This window comes from Melanostigma gelatinosum (assembly GCF_949748355.1).
Source record: "Melanostigma gelatinosum genome assembly, chromosome: 3".
In the NCBI taxonomy this organism is placed as follows: Eukaryota; Metazoa; Chordata; class Actinopteri; order Perciformes; family Zoarcidae; genus Melanostigma; species Melanostigma gelatinosum.
Genome location: NC_136636.1, coordinates 30,158,272 through 30,174,767, shown reverse-complemented (window position 1 = coordinate 30,174,767; position 16,496 = coordinate 30,158,272). Strand labels below are relative to the sequence as shown.

General features: G+C 44.1%; 1 protein-coding gene across 1 annotated transcript in view; it reads right to left on the bottom strand.

Moving 5' to 3' along the window:
* LOC306775047 (receptor-type tyrosine-protein phosphatase gamma-like) overlaps window positions 1-16,496 on the bottom strand; it is a gene marked incomplete at both ends in the record, with an annotated part of 879,186 nt that overhangs the window by 48,539 nt on the left and 814,151 nt on the right. Inside the window, one exon of the mRNA XM_079265258.1 lies at window positions 5,430-5,583. Within this exon, the coding sequence (XP_079121384.1) occupies window positions 5,430-5,583 (154 nt within the window). The remainder of the gene's footprint in view (window positions 1-5,429; window positions 5,584-16,496) is intronic.

Below are 16,496 nucleotides of genomic sequence, written 5' to 3'. Positions count from 1 at the left end.
CTCTCTCACTCATTCTTTCTTCTCTCTCACTCATTCTTTCTTCTCTCTCTCTCACTAATTTTTTCTTCTCTCTCTCTCTCTCTCTCTCACTCACTCATTCTTCTCTCTCTCTCTCCCTCTCATTCTTTCTTCTCTCTCTCTCATTCTTTCTTCTCGCTCTCTCTCGCTCTCTCTCACTCATTCTTTCTTCTCGCTCTCTCCCTCTCATTCTTTCTTCTCTCTCTCTCTCTGTGTGTCTCTCTCTCTCATACAGTCTTTCAGGTCTTAGGGATCTTTAGAGGTCTTTCCCTCCTCCTCCACCCCCCCCCCCCCACACAAACACACACACCATTTTTAAATAAAAGCCCCACAGAATGAATCCTAACTGAAATGCTTGTGATGAGCCTGTCATTTAATAACCGGTTTGTGTTTATCGAACATTATGATTCTGTCTCCTCTCCCCTTCTCCCCCACCCCCCCCACCCCATTTCAAAATAAAATCCCCAGAGAGTGAATTCTAACTGAACTGCTTGTGATGAAGCCTGTCATTTAATAACCTCTGTTTATGTGTGTCAAACATTATGATTATGTCTCCTCTCCACCTCCCTCCCCCACCCAGCCCCACCCTTTCAAAAATAAATAAATAAAAATATTTATGCTACTACCAGTACTAATACTACTACAGCTGTTAGAACGACTGCTACTAGTACTACTACTACTGCTACTTCAAATACTGCCATTACTTTTACTGCTACTACTATTACTACTCCTGTTATATTAAATACTATGACCACTACTACAGCTATTACGACTACTACTGATACTAGGCTGCTACTTCTTCTAAATACTAATACTTATTCTAAATACTAATACTTCTACATCTAATGATACTTCTACTACAACTACTAAAACTAAAACTTTTTGAATTAAGCTTTTTGCAATTTTCTTTTGAATGGGATCTCTATGGAGAAAATCTTCAAATCCTGTTGTACTTCAACTTTCAAAGCCTTCTTCTTCCTCATACTTTCAGCTACAGACACCATAGTTAGACATTTCAACTAGAAGGTTTTTCAGCAGTGCAGTTTAAATGCTTTCGGGCTTCAACATTTTTCAGACAGATAGTCTCCCATTTCTTAATTTTCAGCAATTTTTTCACAATTAATTTCAGCTTTCAGCATTCCAACGCATTTTCAGCAGGAAATGCTTTTTCTAGTTCAACTTCTATTTCTTCCGTGCCCCTCTTCTCCTCCTTCATTTTTTAAGCTACAGAAACCGTTCAACTATCAAAATGTTCAGCTCTTTCACCAGAGCTGTGCTATTTTATATTTCTAACCTTTAAACTTTTTGAATTATTAAGCTTTTTATTTTTTCAATAGGATCTCTATGGAGAATATTTTCAAATGGCTTCAGGCACACAGGTGTTTGCGATTGAGCCAATTAGTGATGTTGATAAACACACAGACTCACAGACACACGCGCACATACACTCCTCTCCCTCTCTCTCTCTGTGTCTCTCATACAGTCATTCAGGTCTTAGGGATCTTCAGAGGTCTTTCCCCCCTCCTCCTCCCCCCCCCACACACACACGCGCCATTTTAAAAATAAAAGCCCCACAGAATGAATCCTAACTGAAATGCTTGTGATGAGCCTGTCATTTAATAACCGGTTTGTGTTTATGTAACAGAAACCATTCAACTATCAAAATTGTCAGCTCTTTCACCAGAGGTCTGCTATGACTTTTTATATTTCTAACCTTTAAACTTTTTGAATTATTAAGCTTTTTATTTTTTCAATAGGATCTCTATGGAGAATATTTTCAAATGGCTTCAGGCACACAGGTGTTCGCGATTGAGCCAATTAGTGATGTTGATAAACACAGACTCACAGACACACGCGCACATACACTCCTCTCTCTCTCTCTCTCTCTCTCTCTATCTCTCTCTCTGTCTCTCATACAGTCATTCAGGTCTTAGGGATCTTTAGAGGTCTTTCCCCCCTCCTCCACCCCCCCCCACACACACACCCCATTTCAAAATAAAAGCCCCAGAGAGTGAATTCTAACTGAACTGCTTGTGATGAAGCCTGCCATTTAATAACCTCTGTTTATGTGTCAAACATTATGATTATGTCTCCTATCCCCCTCCTGTGCTCAGTGTGTGACTGTGTGTGGAACAGAACATGTGTGTGTTGAGTCTTCATCACAGTCAGCGCATGTGATGCAGCTCTACTCTTCATCACTATGACCCAGCTCTACTCTTCATCACTATGATGCAGCTCTACTCTTCATCACTATGATGCTGTAACTCAGAGGTGATGAAGGTGACCCAGCTCTACTCTTCATCACTATGATGCTGTAACTCAGGTGATGAAGGTGACCCAGCTCTACTCTTCATCACTATGATGCTGTAACTCAGGTGATGAAGGTGACCCAGCTCTACTCTTCATCACTATGATGCTGTAACTCAGGTGATGAAGGTGACCCAGCTCTACTCTTCATCACTATGATGCTGTAACTCAGGTGATGAAGGTGACCCAACTCTACTCTTCATCACTATGATGCTGTAACTCAGGTGATGAAGGTGACCCAGTGATGTCCAGTAGTCTCCAGTGAGAGCAGCAGCTGCTGCTGGTTGTAACGCGTGGCTTTAGTCGTCCTCTCCTTTAACACAACTCGTGTGTTCTTCTGGTGACGGTGCGTCTTGAGGCTCATACGTAACGTCATTCGTTGAGATGCTAAAGCTGCGTTCACACCAAACGAGACGTGAACGCAGCTTGAGAACATTCCTCAGACCGACATCTTCCACAACACTCACCTGCAGTTTGTCTCCACTTCTCTGTAGCATGTCAGCTTGTGTTGCTTTAGTTTATCTGAACTCCTCCCACACGCTGCACCAACGCAGTCTCAAGACGTCCTCCACCGCTGCCAGTGAGCAACGCACTTTACTAATAACAATATTTTAAAAAATGCTTTGACACGCAATAAAATAATTGTCGGCATTAATTAATTAAAGCGTTAACGCGATAATAACACGTAAAGTTGCCCAGCACTAATTAATAATTATATTAATTATATTTCAATCGTTGAATTTTGCTTTCTGATAACCAACACGCTCAAAAAGGGCTGTCTGACAGCGAGATACAGTGGTGAAAGTATTCTGAATATAGTGTACACTTAAACTGACATTAATCCTTTTCGGTGTCTAAAATGCATTTGGCGGCTTTCCCCGTCCACAGAGAGGAGAGAACAGGCTTGTGCTGTGATTGTAGTGCTGCACAGTGGTTACTGAACAAGTCAAAGTGATAGATGCTGTGGAGAGGAGAGAGGGGTCTGATTAGAGGACTTTAACATTCTTTTATTTCATAAAGTAGATTGATCCTAAACGGTCCACTCTATCTCAAAACTGGCTTTGTTAAAGCAGTAGATGGTGTTTGGAGCCATTTTCAACCATGAAATGCAGATTTTTATACATTTGGTGAAATGTCAATATTGCCACCAGCATTGATGTGTTTCAATAAAAAACATGTTTAAGTGTGCAGTACTCTTTTGGTGCATGTCAGACAACATGATGATATGTTGAGGCATCTCCATGGAGCTCATTGATGCCGAGGGATTTCAGATCAGAAAGATTGGACAAAGCGTCTCCTCGTCTCCTACGAACAGCACCTCTGCTCTGCTGACGAGTGCGTTGAGTTCAATGATGTTGTGTAAATCGTTCATTGAAAGAATCAGCAGTTTACTGTTGTCTTTGTTCTTGCCATGATTCAATTTGTTGGTGGTGACAAATCGAACTATATGTATCACATATTGTTAAATCTGAAAGTCCTCACTGCTTTCATTGGCAGGAACATGAATCAATCCTGAACACCATATCTGTACTTGGTTTATCTTTGCCTTAAATTTAAATGTTTTATTCCTGGGTGTGATTTGAATGCTTTTTTAAATTGTGCTTAATCATACAACTTGTTTTCTCCCCATAATAGGCCACCCTGGAGGTTTCAGGTAATACTCTCTGTACTTTCCATCATTTTATTGAGCTTTAATTAACACAACAAAATATTTGGCATCCCCACGACACCACCACTCATTCACACTAAATGTCTCCCAGTGACTCTCAGGCTGTCATGATGCTGAGCATTACTGTTAGAGTATAAAGTGCTGGAGTAATGAAGAATGGAGTTAATGAACTTATCTAAAGGGAGAAGGCCCGAACTGATGCATTTGTATGGATCCCCAAATATAGATGCACACTCCCAAGTGGGGAGTGTGGCGATGTACCATGATGTCATCAGTGAGATCCCATTAGCACTCTGATCAAGCTTCTAAAAACAGCAATTGCAAAACATGACGGTGTAATTTGTGACGGTGTTTTGCTGCCAAATATTGTTTAAATTGACAGCCCTTTATTTTAAACTCTAGTGGACATGCCAATAAACAAAATCGGTCAGGCTGAACTATGGGGAATGTGTAGAAAAGAATTGATCTTGTATGTTGTCATAGGATAGAGTGGTATGACATCTCAGCTATAAATACTTCCCTCAAGGGTTGCATTGCTTTAATGAAGTGTTGGAACAAGCAGATGCTGAATATTGACTGTAAGTTGTACTTTAATACAGTGTAAGAACTACTTACTTGCTGTAAAGAGGGTCAAGTCAAAGGTTCAATTCAGAGTTTGAGATCAATGATGCAGGTGTGGGTATCACCACTCGTTATGGATTACAGCAGTGGTGGACAAACATGATCACACAAAGAACTGCTGGTTTCTCCAGGTGAAGATAATCATGTAACCTAACCCTACATATGTCACAACAAATGTAGCTCAAGCGCAAGTTCAATCAGGAAGACACTCACTATATCTCTGTCTTTCCTCTCCTTGTAAGTACTCTATCAGCTGATTGGGGGCGTGCACTTTTAAGTAACCAACCAGATTCGGCACACCGGGTCCTCAAGCCAATCATATCGTTGCTGTCAATCTTTAAATAGTGTTCTCCTCTCTGCTGCTGTCAGGTGTCATTGCAGCTAAGCAGATGCAACCCTCCTCCACCCAGTGGCCTCCAGTCAGCATCACAGTCGTGCTCCTGATTCATCATCAGATTGCAGCGACTCCTTTCATCACTACCATCAGTGTCTGGACTCCAGGGGGGATTAGGCCTGTTGGACCTCAGTATCTCTACCCTCGGTGATAGTACTTCAGGATGGAGTCCAATCGCCAAAGACTTTGCACTTTTCATATTTGACGCTTGTATAATAAATCATTGTTAACTTATGAAACAAGTCTCTCCTGATTGAAATGCTAATCTTGAAACCTTGAACTTGCGCTTGAGCTACATATCTTTCCCATCTTCAATTATAAACAAATGCAGCATCGCACATGCAAACTTCCAGTTGTCCATCTTCTAACCTCTGGACAAACTCTTAAGCAGTTTATAAGTGATGGTGTTGTTGTACCTACCTCCAGTAGACGAGCACAGCCAGCAGGAGAAGGAGGCAGAAGACCGTCAGAGCTGAAACAACCACTAAAGGTACCAGCCACTCCATGCGGCCCAGCCCCGCCCCATACCCCGGCATGGCCTGGTGGGTCAGGTTGGTCACGGCACTGGGACGGACTGGAACAAAAAGAAAGTAATGAGGGACAGAATTACCCTCAGGTGGAACGAGGATATGATGGACGGTGGAAGCATTGAATGCTATTGAAAGAGTAAACTCGAATAAGAATGTTGATTCTGACTATATGTGGAAATCAGGATTAGATAGAGTGACTGTAATGGAGAAGTAGCAAGAAAGAAGAGGGAAGAAAGGCGGTTGGAATGATAGAGCTACTGTTAATAATAGCACCTTTGTGCTGGATCACACATGATCAATGCGTCAGGCTTTTATATATTTGCTTTAATATTACAAGACAAATATATGAAGCACTTATCTCTTGTTGTAGAACCAATGATATTGAAAAGAAAGGAATCAAAGTCAGAGATGTTGAGACAGTTCCCTCTTTTTATCATTGTACACCGTTGATAAAGTGTTGGGAGCAACTGAATCAAGCATAGGCTGACCTGGGAGCACACCAGTGGCGGGCCGTGCATTTTATACCTGGGCCTTCACTGCTGTCCTGCAGCTGAAATACCACCTTATAACCTCATGATATGTTTTTGTCTGCTGTGTACTGTGTTGTTGTGGACTGTGGACTGTGTCGTCTGTATGATTTTTTTTTTTGGTGGCAAAAGAGTTTCCCCACTGGGGATTAATAAAGTTTTCTAATCTAATCTGATGGCGCCACAGCTACGGCTATTATTTGTTTCTAGGGCTGTAACAATATACGTATACGAAAATCAACTTAAATATTGATCTACAAATATTTGGTACTCCTAAAGTCCTTTAACTTGGATGTTGTGTAATTTTAATGTTGCTGTTTGAAGGAGCTGGAAGTTTAACACGTAACAAGATCTAATCTCAACTATGTCTGACGCGTGGTTGGTGTGGTCTCAAACGGTTTTCCATATGTCAATGTGAGAGCAGCGAAAAGTTGGTGAGTGTTGACTAGCGTGACAAGATTTCTGGCAAAGGCAGTCCTTAAAACATGTAACACTGTAGAGGGCAGATGCACACGCTACTAGATGCTACCCTGAAATATCAACATGGGAAAGTACTAAAATATAAAATGTTTGGAGGAACATTTTAGGACATTTTTCGCCTTTGATGGAGCCGGACTGTGTCCCAATTCCAGACTCAATGCATATCAACCCAAGTTTTGTTCGCCTGAAAATCAAACTGAATTGCCATTTAGTTTCACTTAATTGCTTTCGACTTTGTGTTTTTGCTTTGTTTTGCCCGGACCAACCATGCCATCTTCAGTGGACTCAGCAGCTGTGCTCGGGGTGTCCAGGGGCGTAAGGAGAATAGTGGAACCACAGGCTCCAACACAGGGGTAGTCCTCATGAAGCTTGGAATTGAAGTTTGCTTTTTATTTGCAATCAAGATTTGTCTTTGCATTATTAGCATAATAAGTCAACTATTACTGCTGCCTGAATAAGTTATACACATGGTTTAGTCCACTGCAGTAGGGTGGTCCCTAAACGCAGCAGTGCTGAAGACTTCAGGTCAACTTTGAAGTAATTGTGTCTTTAAAAAAAATGAAATTACCATCTCAGAGTTCTATGCTTCCACCAACAAGTTTCAGTTCGGATCCACGTCTGTTCAAAATCTCATTACTTCTTAAGTTGTATCCTGTGTCCTGTGTGCCATTGCTGTATAATGCAGTAAAAGCACACAGCAAACGTCTCACAGTAGTTACAGTATATTGGGAGAAGAGGGCTTAAATATGCTGAGATTTAACCCTTCATTCTCAAAATATCCACCACAGACTGATGTGCATACTTGTTGATGCAGTTATTGGACTAGGCATGAATAGATGTATTAAAGGGGAGGTGGCTCACTGCAGATGTGCAAGGCCCAGATGTGTGTGCTTTCCCACAGGAGGTTACTACAGGAGCAGTTCAATCTTCACAAGCTAAAAGTTATTACTGTAACTTGACTTTCAACAGCCTACACCAGCGGTTCCCAAACTTTTTAGGCCGCGCACCCCCTTCTACATCCCGACCGGGTTCGCGCACCCCCCCCCCCTTAATAAAAAAAAAAAAAAAAGAAGCAACAGAGCCGTTTAAGCCTTCATAGCCGCATAAGAATCGGACCAATGAGAGAACAGTTTGCTCGCGCGTGGCATTTGTTTACAAGATTTAGTCCGCTGTTAAATGTTGCAGTGTGAACACAAACCGAACAAAGGAGCAACTGCAACAAAGCAAACAAACTGAAGGTGTGAAAACGCCCTGAAACACTGCAACAAAGTTTCAATCACTTTCAGTGACACAAGGCGTCACTTTTAAAGAGCAATACGGATGCGAGGACACACGCACAGGCTCAGAGGCAGATTATCACATTTAATTTACAATTAATGAGCGACTAATGTAGCCAGGATGTCTTCGGACAAAGCATCGATGCGGCGACACAGTGTTGTTGGACACCGGGATCATGTCCAACTTTTTTGCTTCTTTCTCCCCAATCATTCCAAACATTCCACCATCTCTCTGGCAGCTGGCAAGCTCACGTCTTCGGCGATTGTGTGCGGTAGCCCCTTTCTCGCTATTCTGTAACCAGATATGAAGCCCGTAGTGCGTCATTTATAGACCCAACACATGAATGAGACTGCAGTTGTTTTGGCTGTTTTGTAACTCCTCCAATTTCGATATAAACAATGTAAGGGGCTTTTGACTTGCACTGGCATGCTTGGTGTTCAGGTGGCGACGTAAATAAGAGCTTCAGACTGTTAGCCAGAACCTCACTGCACACCACGCACTGTGGCTTTGGGGAATCTGCGTTGCCAATCCAAGTGAAGCCCAGACACAGATACTTTTCATCATATTTCCTCTTTTTTTCCCAGTCTGATGCTCACTCTCGTTTCCTCTTTTTCACCTTGACTCCGCGATGGGCCGATGTGCTCCCGATTTGTCTGTGCTATCCCTTCCTCCTTTTCGGTCTCCTCCGTCTCATCTTCCTCTGACTCTGGCTCGATTTCTTCTCCCGGTCTCTCCCCAACGCACCTCTCCGTTCCCCTCGCCTCCGATTCCTCTCTCTCTCTCTCTCTCTCTCTCTCTCTCTCTCTCTCTCTCTCTCTCTCTCTCTCTCTCTCTCTCTCCTCTTTTACGACTGATAGCTTCAGATGTCCCACCTGACAGTTTTAAAATTAAAATTACATTTTTTTTTTATATTTAATATTATTACACCATCAGACCGCCATTACACTTTTCCTCTCGCGCACCCCCTAGAGGCAGCTCGCGCACCACTTTGGGAATCCCTGGCCTACACCATTTTGACTTCCTGGCTGCAAGGCTCTGATTGGTCCATTGTTTCTCAAACCAAAGCACAAAGCCAACCTATTTGAATCGTTATGCAAACCATGGACTCAGGTTGTTCACACTGGAAAACGGACTGAATTCAATCTCGTCCAAAATGTTAGCATGCGTGCATGTCCAACACTACAGTTGACAAAGGAAACGAGAAGCTAACTAAGAACTAACAGCTGGAAGAAAAAGCGAAAGAAACAACTTGTGGACAGTGACGAGCCAGGCCCTGAAAGAGGATGAAGCCTTTGAAAGAACCTTTTGCTTTCTCCATGGAAGGATTGATAATTCTACTTTGGGTGAATTGTTCCAACGTTTGATCAGCATCTGTTGGAATTGCTGATGTCTTGTTTAATTTCCTGTTCATGTCATGCCATGCTCTACACCAGGGGTCACCGACCTTTTTGAACCCGAGAGCTACTTCAAGGGTACTGAGCAGTACGAATGGCTACTTGTTTGATACAAACTTCCTGAATAACAAAGTTGCACAGATCACCTTTTAATAATCATAATATATGTGAAGAGACTGATCACATGTCAATGTTAATTATTCCTCACAATAATTATGAACAATGATTGTGTATATTGTTCAAAATCGCACCTGTTATATTTTTGTAAAAATGATCACATTTTTTTAGGTAATCATGAATCCAACCCTCCGAGGCACGCGAGGGTCTTTGGGCGCCTGCGTTTAAACCTCTTGTCTGGGCCTTTTCCATCGTACTGCGTTGACTCGCCTCTACCCCAGCCACCCACGAGTTGCTGCCCCGCGGCCTGTTCCGAGGACTGACGGACCCGACGACGGTGTGCGATCGCGGGGGGGCAGTGCGTCCGGTGCCAACGGGAAGCGCCCGCCATTCGGAACCTGAAAACCCAGTGCGGTGCGGCGGCCTCTTCCTTTTAAAAGCTACATGAATGCAAGCGTTTTTGATTCAAAAAGAACAGAAACTACACTTTTTAGACGGAGCTCCATGGGGACCTAGTGCTATTTTTAGAACATGCCTTGCGGGCGACTCGCATGGTCCCCGCGGGCGACCAGGTGCCCGCAGGCACCGTGCTGGCTACCTCTGGTCTACACAGTGCATACTTTATCAGGATCTGTATATAGAGTGGAGTTGGGAAGCAGCTTATTTGCTAAGCTAAACACATTCTGGACCTACTGTATCTCAGTACAGGACCCTGAGAGGAAATAGATCAATGCCAAACACAAGTTGTTTCTTTAACTTCATCTCACTGACAACTGAAGGTGCTGCAGCCAATACAAACCATCTAATCAAATCGACACGAATACATTTCCCAGCTGATGTCCTCCCTGCCCTGAGCCCTGCTCACTCTGTGAGGAAGTGCTGCCAGATTACTGCATCAAAACAACACACAGCTCTGGATGATTTTAGTCATTTGTAAAATCCAATTTGCTTTTAGGTCCCTTAATCTACACCACAACCATCAGCACCACCTACCCACTTCCGCGGCGGGAGCCGTGACGTTGACGGAGCTGGCGCCGGCCCCCATGGCCTTCAATCTGCAGCTTTGCCTTGAGCCGAACACTACATCAGGCCGGGCCCCTGCACTGCGCCGCAGCCGGCTTGCATCGGCACTAAGTGTGCATCTCCTTCCTTACATCCACACACACATGCACAGTGCACACAGAGAACCGCTGCCTGCCTCTGTTCCCTTCTCCTTCCCCTCTGCCTTTCTGCTACGATTACAGCGCTCTGCCAAAAATAAATAAATAAACCCTTGCTGCCAGCAGCACACACACGCACACACACACACAGCCAGTCACTAATGTGCAGTGATATGTGTACTGTGTCGAACACACACTATATACACACACATGTAACTATAAATGAAGCAGAGTCTCTTTTTTTGTCCTCCCCTGCAGCTGAGTCTAGCCTGCAAGCCTCATCTCCTCTCGCCATGTCTGAAAGTAGGACAGCACTCAGATCAGAGCAGGAGAGGGAGGGGGGGCGGCACAGGAAGGGAGGAGAGGGACTGAAAAGAAAAACAGATGAAGTGAGTAAGGGAAAGCAAAGTATGGAGAAGGTATGGCTACATTTGCTAAGCAGAGAAAGGGGAGGATGCAGAAGAGACAGGAGCACAGGTCCAGCAAGATAGGATGAGTGAGGGAATTTGAGGATAAACAGAAGAGGATTTCTGCTTCATTTTGCAGTTTTGCCAATTGTATGAGTGTAGCTTTAACATTCCAGTAGCACAGGCTGATCAGGGTCCCCAGTGTTTCCCCAGTAGAGCTGTGTGGACGTTACAAAGGTGGACTGAAGATTATGAACAAGCTCACAGTTTAACAGTGCTGGGAAAAGTATTCACATCATCTTCTGAAGTAAAAGAATATTCAGCAGCATGTTTTTGAAGTATCTAAAGCAAAATACTCCCACAGAATTATGGATGCACCGATACAGCTACTGATATCTGGCCGATCCTGATTCAAATAGCTGGATTGGATATGACAATGGGGCCAATTTATGAAATCCAATGCTATATTTATATACTGTACACAGTATTTATTTGGATTTTAATTCCTGTGTAAAGTTGGTCACCGACCCATCACCTGCCACTAGCTTCCAGTACTTCCCCAGACCCCAAACATGGCTCATGTCCACCGCAACCCTTCAGGTGAGGTATCTGAACTTCAAGACATTTAAAATGAAAGACTTTGCAAACAGAACTCCGATAAACACAAAGTATTCAACTCCTGAACATCTGAGTGAGAGGAGACTTGAAAAGGGCATATTGTGTTTTACAAGGTTAGGAAAGCAATGTTTAAGTCCAGCCTGATGTTGTCTTTCACATCAAAGAATGATCTCAGTCACTGCACGCTGTGAGCAGACAGCTTATTAATTCAACACTGGCATCAGATACTGGCATCAGATACTGGCATCAGATACTGGCATCAGATACTGGCATCAGCTGATAAGGGTTCGGGTTAGTATCTCTATCTGGACCAACAGAGTCGGATCGTTGCATCCCCTTACAGAACAGCATCTTATTAGTATGTATATTATATCATTGAAATATAATTAGTGGTGCGTTTATGAAAAGTGTTTCTGCTCAATGTGGAACTGAGTTTGACTCCTCTGTATGAGCAGCCCGGTCTAGTGTTGCAGTTACAAATTGATGATATTGTTTTGTAAACTCTCAATCTGCAAAGTAACGAACCACAATCTGATGGATGTAGTGGAATAAAGTACGAGTACCACAACACTAAATACATACCATCTGTTGTAACTGTATGAGACCCTGTGCTACATCCTGCTAACTTTGACCCAACTTAGCGTAGTTTTCACAACATGCAGATTACAATTAAAGCTTTGAGTTTGTTCAGATAAACAGAGCTGACTCTTCTCATGCTCACGGGGATTTGTAGTTCTTTCTGAAGTACTAAAAGCATGCAGTCATTATAAAAACACCCCCCACATCAGAGGTTCTGAGACGAATGAATACAGTTTCTGGTTTTCGAAGTTGTACTGGAACTTTTAAGCTTTTACCCTTTGTCCAGCTCAAAATGAATACAATTCGTTAAATGTGCTTCGACAAAGAGATTGAGAAAGCCATTTCTGGGGAATATCAGGAGATTGCTTTTGTTCATAACAGTGGTGGAGCAAGGCCTTCGCTGCTGGCCTAAACACAATCACAAGCTATTTTATAATTTAATAATTTTTCTTAAATACACTACATGTATTATAATTTATAAAAATATTTTCCCCATTATCTTATTTTCTCATTGCACAGCTCTTGTCTTCCTCAGTTGCTCTGCTTCCAGTGCAGCTTGTTTTAAGCAGAGCTTTTATCCAATCAGATCTCACCTCTGTGTCTCTAGGTAAGAACAGAGCCAGAGGGCTGCAGACCATGTGCAGTTGAAGTGAATGGGGACGATATTGTTGATTGTCATATTCTTCAACCAATCAGATCTTTAGTTTGACATGTTGGGCGTATTCTTTGACGTGTCAGAGCTGCTAGCTGGCCTACAAGTACGTCAGCATTAACTCACAGCTCAGTTTTAAGGAGCAGCTCTGCAGAGAGGTGCAGCGTGTGCTGTGATTGGTCAGTGGGCGAGCACGTGACTATTGTGAAACGAAACTTAAAGTAGCCATCAGAGGCTTAGTCTGACTGGTAAGAGTTCAAACTGAAAGATATGGAAGAAATTATGACGTTTTTTTGCATGTTGCTTGGTGTAGATTATTATTTTTTTTACCTCGCTTTGTTTTTTTAACACTCAATGGCTGAAGGAGGATAAACGGATTTGTGAGTTGGGATTTAACCGTGGGATTAAACTCTTGGTCAACAAAGAAAGGAGATGGAGTTTGTCTTTAAGTCAACAGTTTGTTTTCTTACATCTAATATCTGATTGGCCCTTGAGTGTGTAGCAGAATGCGTGTTGCTGCTGTTGTTTTCCCGTTAAGCTAGTTAGCGTAGCCTCCCAGAACACTTGCGGAGGCCCAGCTGTTTTTTGTTGTTTTTTTTGTTCCGGTTCAGAGGTCACACAGCCCGTTGTCTCCTACGTGAGCGCAGAAAACATTCTTGTTCGTACAATTTAAGCTTCTGCATTTACCAAATGCACCAGTATTATTCAAACGTATTGTTTGGTTTGTAAGCCTCGTACCGAACGGTTTAATATGAATACGTGTATTATTACAGCCTTAGAAACTAATAATAACCGTATAGCTGTGGCGCCATCATGAGGCTATATGGTGGTATTTCAGCTGCAGGACAGCACTGAAGGCCCAGGTATAAAATGCACGGCCTTGCCACTGGTTCATAATAATGTCTGGTCTTGCGCTTAGTCTATGTTTCAAAGCACTTGAAATTGAATTGATGTCCCATGGTGTTCGCTTGGCTAATGCAGTGCCCTGCTGAAAGTCTTAGCTGGAGGGAGGAGGAGGGAGAGGAAAAGCATTAGGTCTGCTCTCAGCTGCTGCTGGAACTCTGTTAACGCTTTACTTTGCTCTACATCACTGCAAATCATCATCACTTACTACATTAAGGCCTTTGGATATATCGGCCTTTATGGAAGAGCCCAGCACCACCTGCATACAACACATTATACTCTATTATTCAACGCTATTATGTTGATGGTCCTGCTTCAGCGTTTCTCTACAACTCTAATAAAGATGAACAATAAGCTGTCTATCTATATTATTCAGTTGTCCATCATTACACCTAATACCGAGTGATGGTTTTAAGTAACTAATTACATTCACTTTTATAACTGGGTCATCTTTTGTGTACTTGTACTTTGTATTTGAAAAAAAAAGGTAATTTACTTTTAATTAAGTACTTTTATGACATTATTGTACTTTGGTACATTTTAAGGGGTATTACATTACATTACAGTCATTTAGCAGACGCTTTCATCCAAAGCGACTTGCAATAAGTGTATTCAACATCGGTTTTCAAGAGAGCAACTCGTCACCAGAAGTAATAAGTGCATGTCCTTTCCTCAAACAAGCATCTAAGAGCAGTGCCAACGTACAGTGCAGAAACAAACAAATGCAGGAAGTGCCACAAACTAATATGAAAACGATAAGTGCAATAAGCTAGTATGAATACAATAAATGCTAAGTAAGTGCTAAGTGGAAGGCTCAGGGTAGTACTTCTTGAAGAGGTGAGTCTTCAGCCTGATGAAAGATGGGCAGCGTCTCTGCTGTCCTGACGTCAGTGGGGAGTTCATTCCACCACTGAGGGACCAGGACAGAAAAAAGCTGTGACCGGGTCGATCGGACGCAGGGACCTCTGAGCGACGGGCAACCGGTCGCCCCGAGGCAGCAGAGCGAAGAGGTCGGGCGGGGGTGTAGGGCTTGACCATGGCCTGGAGATAGGAAGGAGCTGTTCCCTTCACTGCCCTGTAGGCTAGCACCAGAGTCTTGAACTGGATGTGAGCTCTTACAGGGAGCCAGTTTAGAGAACGGAGAAGGGACGTTGTGTGGGAGAACTTGGGGCGATTGAACACCAGGCGAGCTGCAGCTTTCTGGACAAGCTCCAAAGGTCTGATGGCCGACGCCGGGGCTCCGGCAAGTAGTGAGTTGCAGTAGTCCAGGCGAGAGATGACAAGAGGCTGGATGAGCACCGGCTCATCAGTGAGGAAGGGGCGAATCCTCCTGATGTTGTAGAGCAGGAATCTGCAGGAGCGTGTAACCGATGCAATGTTTGCTGAGAACGACAGTTGGTCGTCCGGGGTCACACCCAGGTTTCTCGCAGTTCGAGCTGGCGTTACCACGGTTTCATCAATGGTGATGGACAGGTCTCGGTGCGGGCAACCCTTCCCCGGGAGGAACAGTAGCTCGGTTTTGTCCAGGTTGAGCTTCAGGTGGTGTGTCGTCATCCACTTCGAGATGTCAGCCAAGCATGCAGCGATGCGTGCCTCCACTTGAGTGTCCCCAGGGGGAAATGACAAGACCAGCTGGGTGTCATCGGCATAACAATGGTAAGATAAGTCATGCGAGCGAATAACAGAACCCAGAGATGTTGTGTAGAGCGAGAAGAGAAGGGGGCCCAGGACTGAGCCTTGTGGAACCCCCGTAGTCAGCATGCATGGTTCTGACACAGCCCCCCTCCATGTCACCTGGTAGGATAGACCTGTCAGGCAGGATGCAAACAGGGAGAGTGCAGAGCCTGAGACGCCCATCCACTCGAGGGTGGATAGGAGGATCTGGTGGTTAAAAGTGTCAAACGCCGCAGTCAGGTCCAGGAGAATCAGGACAGAGGAGAGAGTTAGCGCTCGCTGCGTGAAGCGACTCCGTCACCACAAGAAGGGCTGTCTCAGTCGAGTGACCCACTTTGAACCTGGACTGGTGGGGGTCCAAGAGGTTGTGTTGGTGGAGATAGGAGGATAGTTGAGTAAAGACAGCACGTTCAAGTGTTTTGGAAAGAAAGGGTAGAAGAGAAACTGGTCTGAAGTTCTTGACATCAGAGGGGTCAAGTGATGGTCTTTTCAGAAGGGGGGGGGTGACTCTAGCAGTCTTGAAAGCCGTGGGAAAGCATCCTGAAACAAGAGATGTGTTGATGAGGTGGGTGAGGAAAGGAAGGAGTTCAGTCGCAATAGACTGAAAAAGAGGGGAGGGGATCAGGTCAAGGGAGCATGTGGTGGGGCGGTTAGATGTAACAAGGTTGAGGACCTCGTTGGGGGAGAGGGGAGCAAGATAGGGTAAGATGGGGCATGCAGAGGGGAGGGAGAGCTGTGGGGGAAGAGCTGGAGATGGTAGAGAGGGTGGATGGGGAGAGGGTGGACCGGGGGGCTGAGAGAAGGAGGATCTGATATCATTTACCTTCTTTTGTTGGCGAAATCATCAGGGAGAAGGGAGGAAGTATGAGGAGGGGGTGGGGGTTGGAGGAGTGAAGAGAAAGTTTCGAAGAGTTTTTTAGGATTGGAAGCAGAGGTTAGGATTTTGGAGCGAAAGAAGGCAGCTTTAGCAGTAGAACAGAGCAGTGGAAAAAGTGGAAAGAAGAGCTTGGAAGTTAAGAAGGTCCCCCGGGAGTTTGCCTTTTCTCCATTTACGCTCAGCCTCTCTTAAGCTCCGTCTGTCAGTACGCACTGAGTCCGACAGCCATGGGGCAGGTGGGGTTGGCCGTGCCGGCCTGGAGGTGAAGGGACAGAGGTTGTCCAAAGAAAA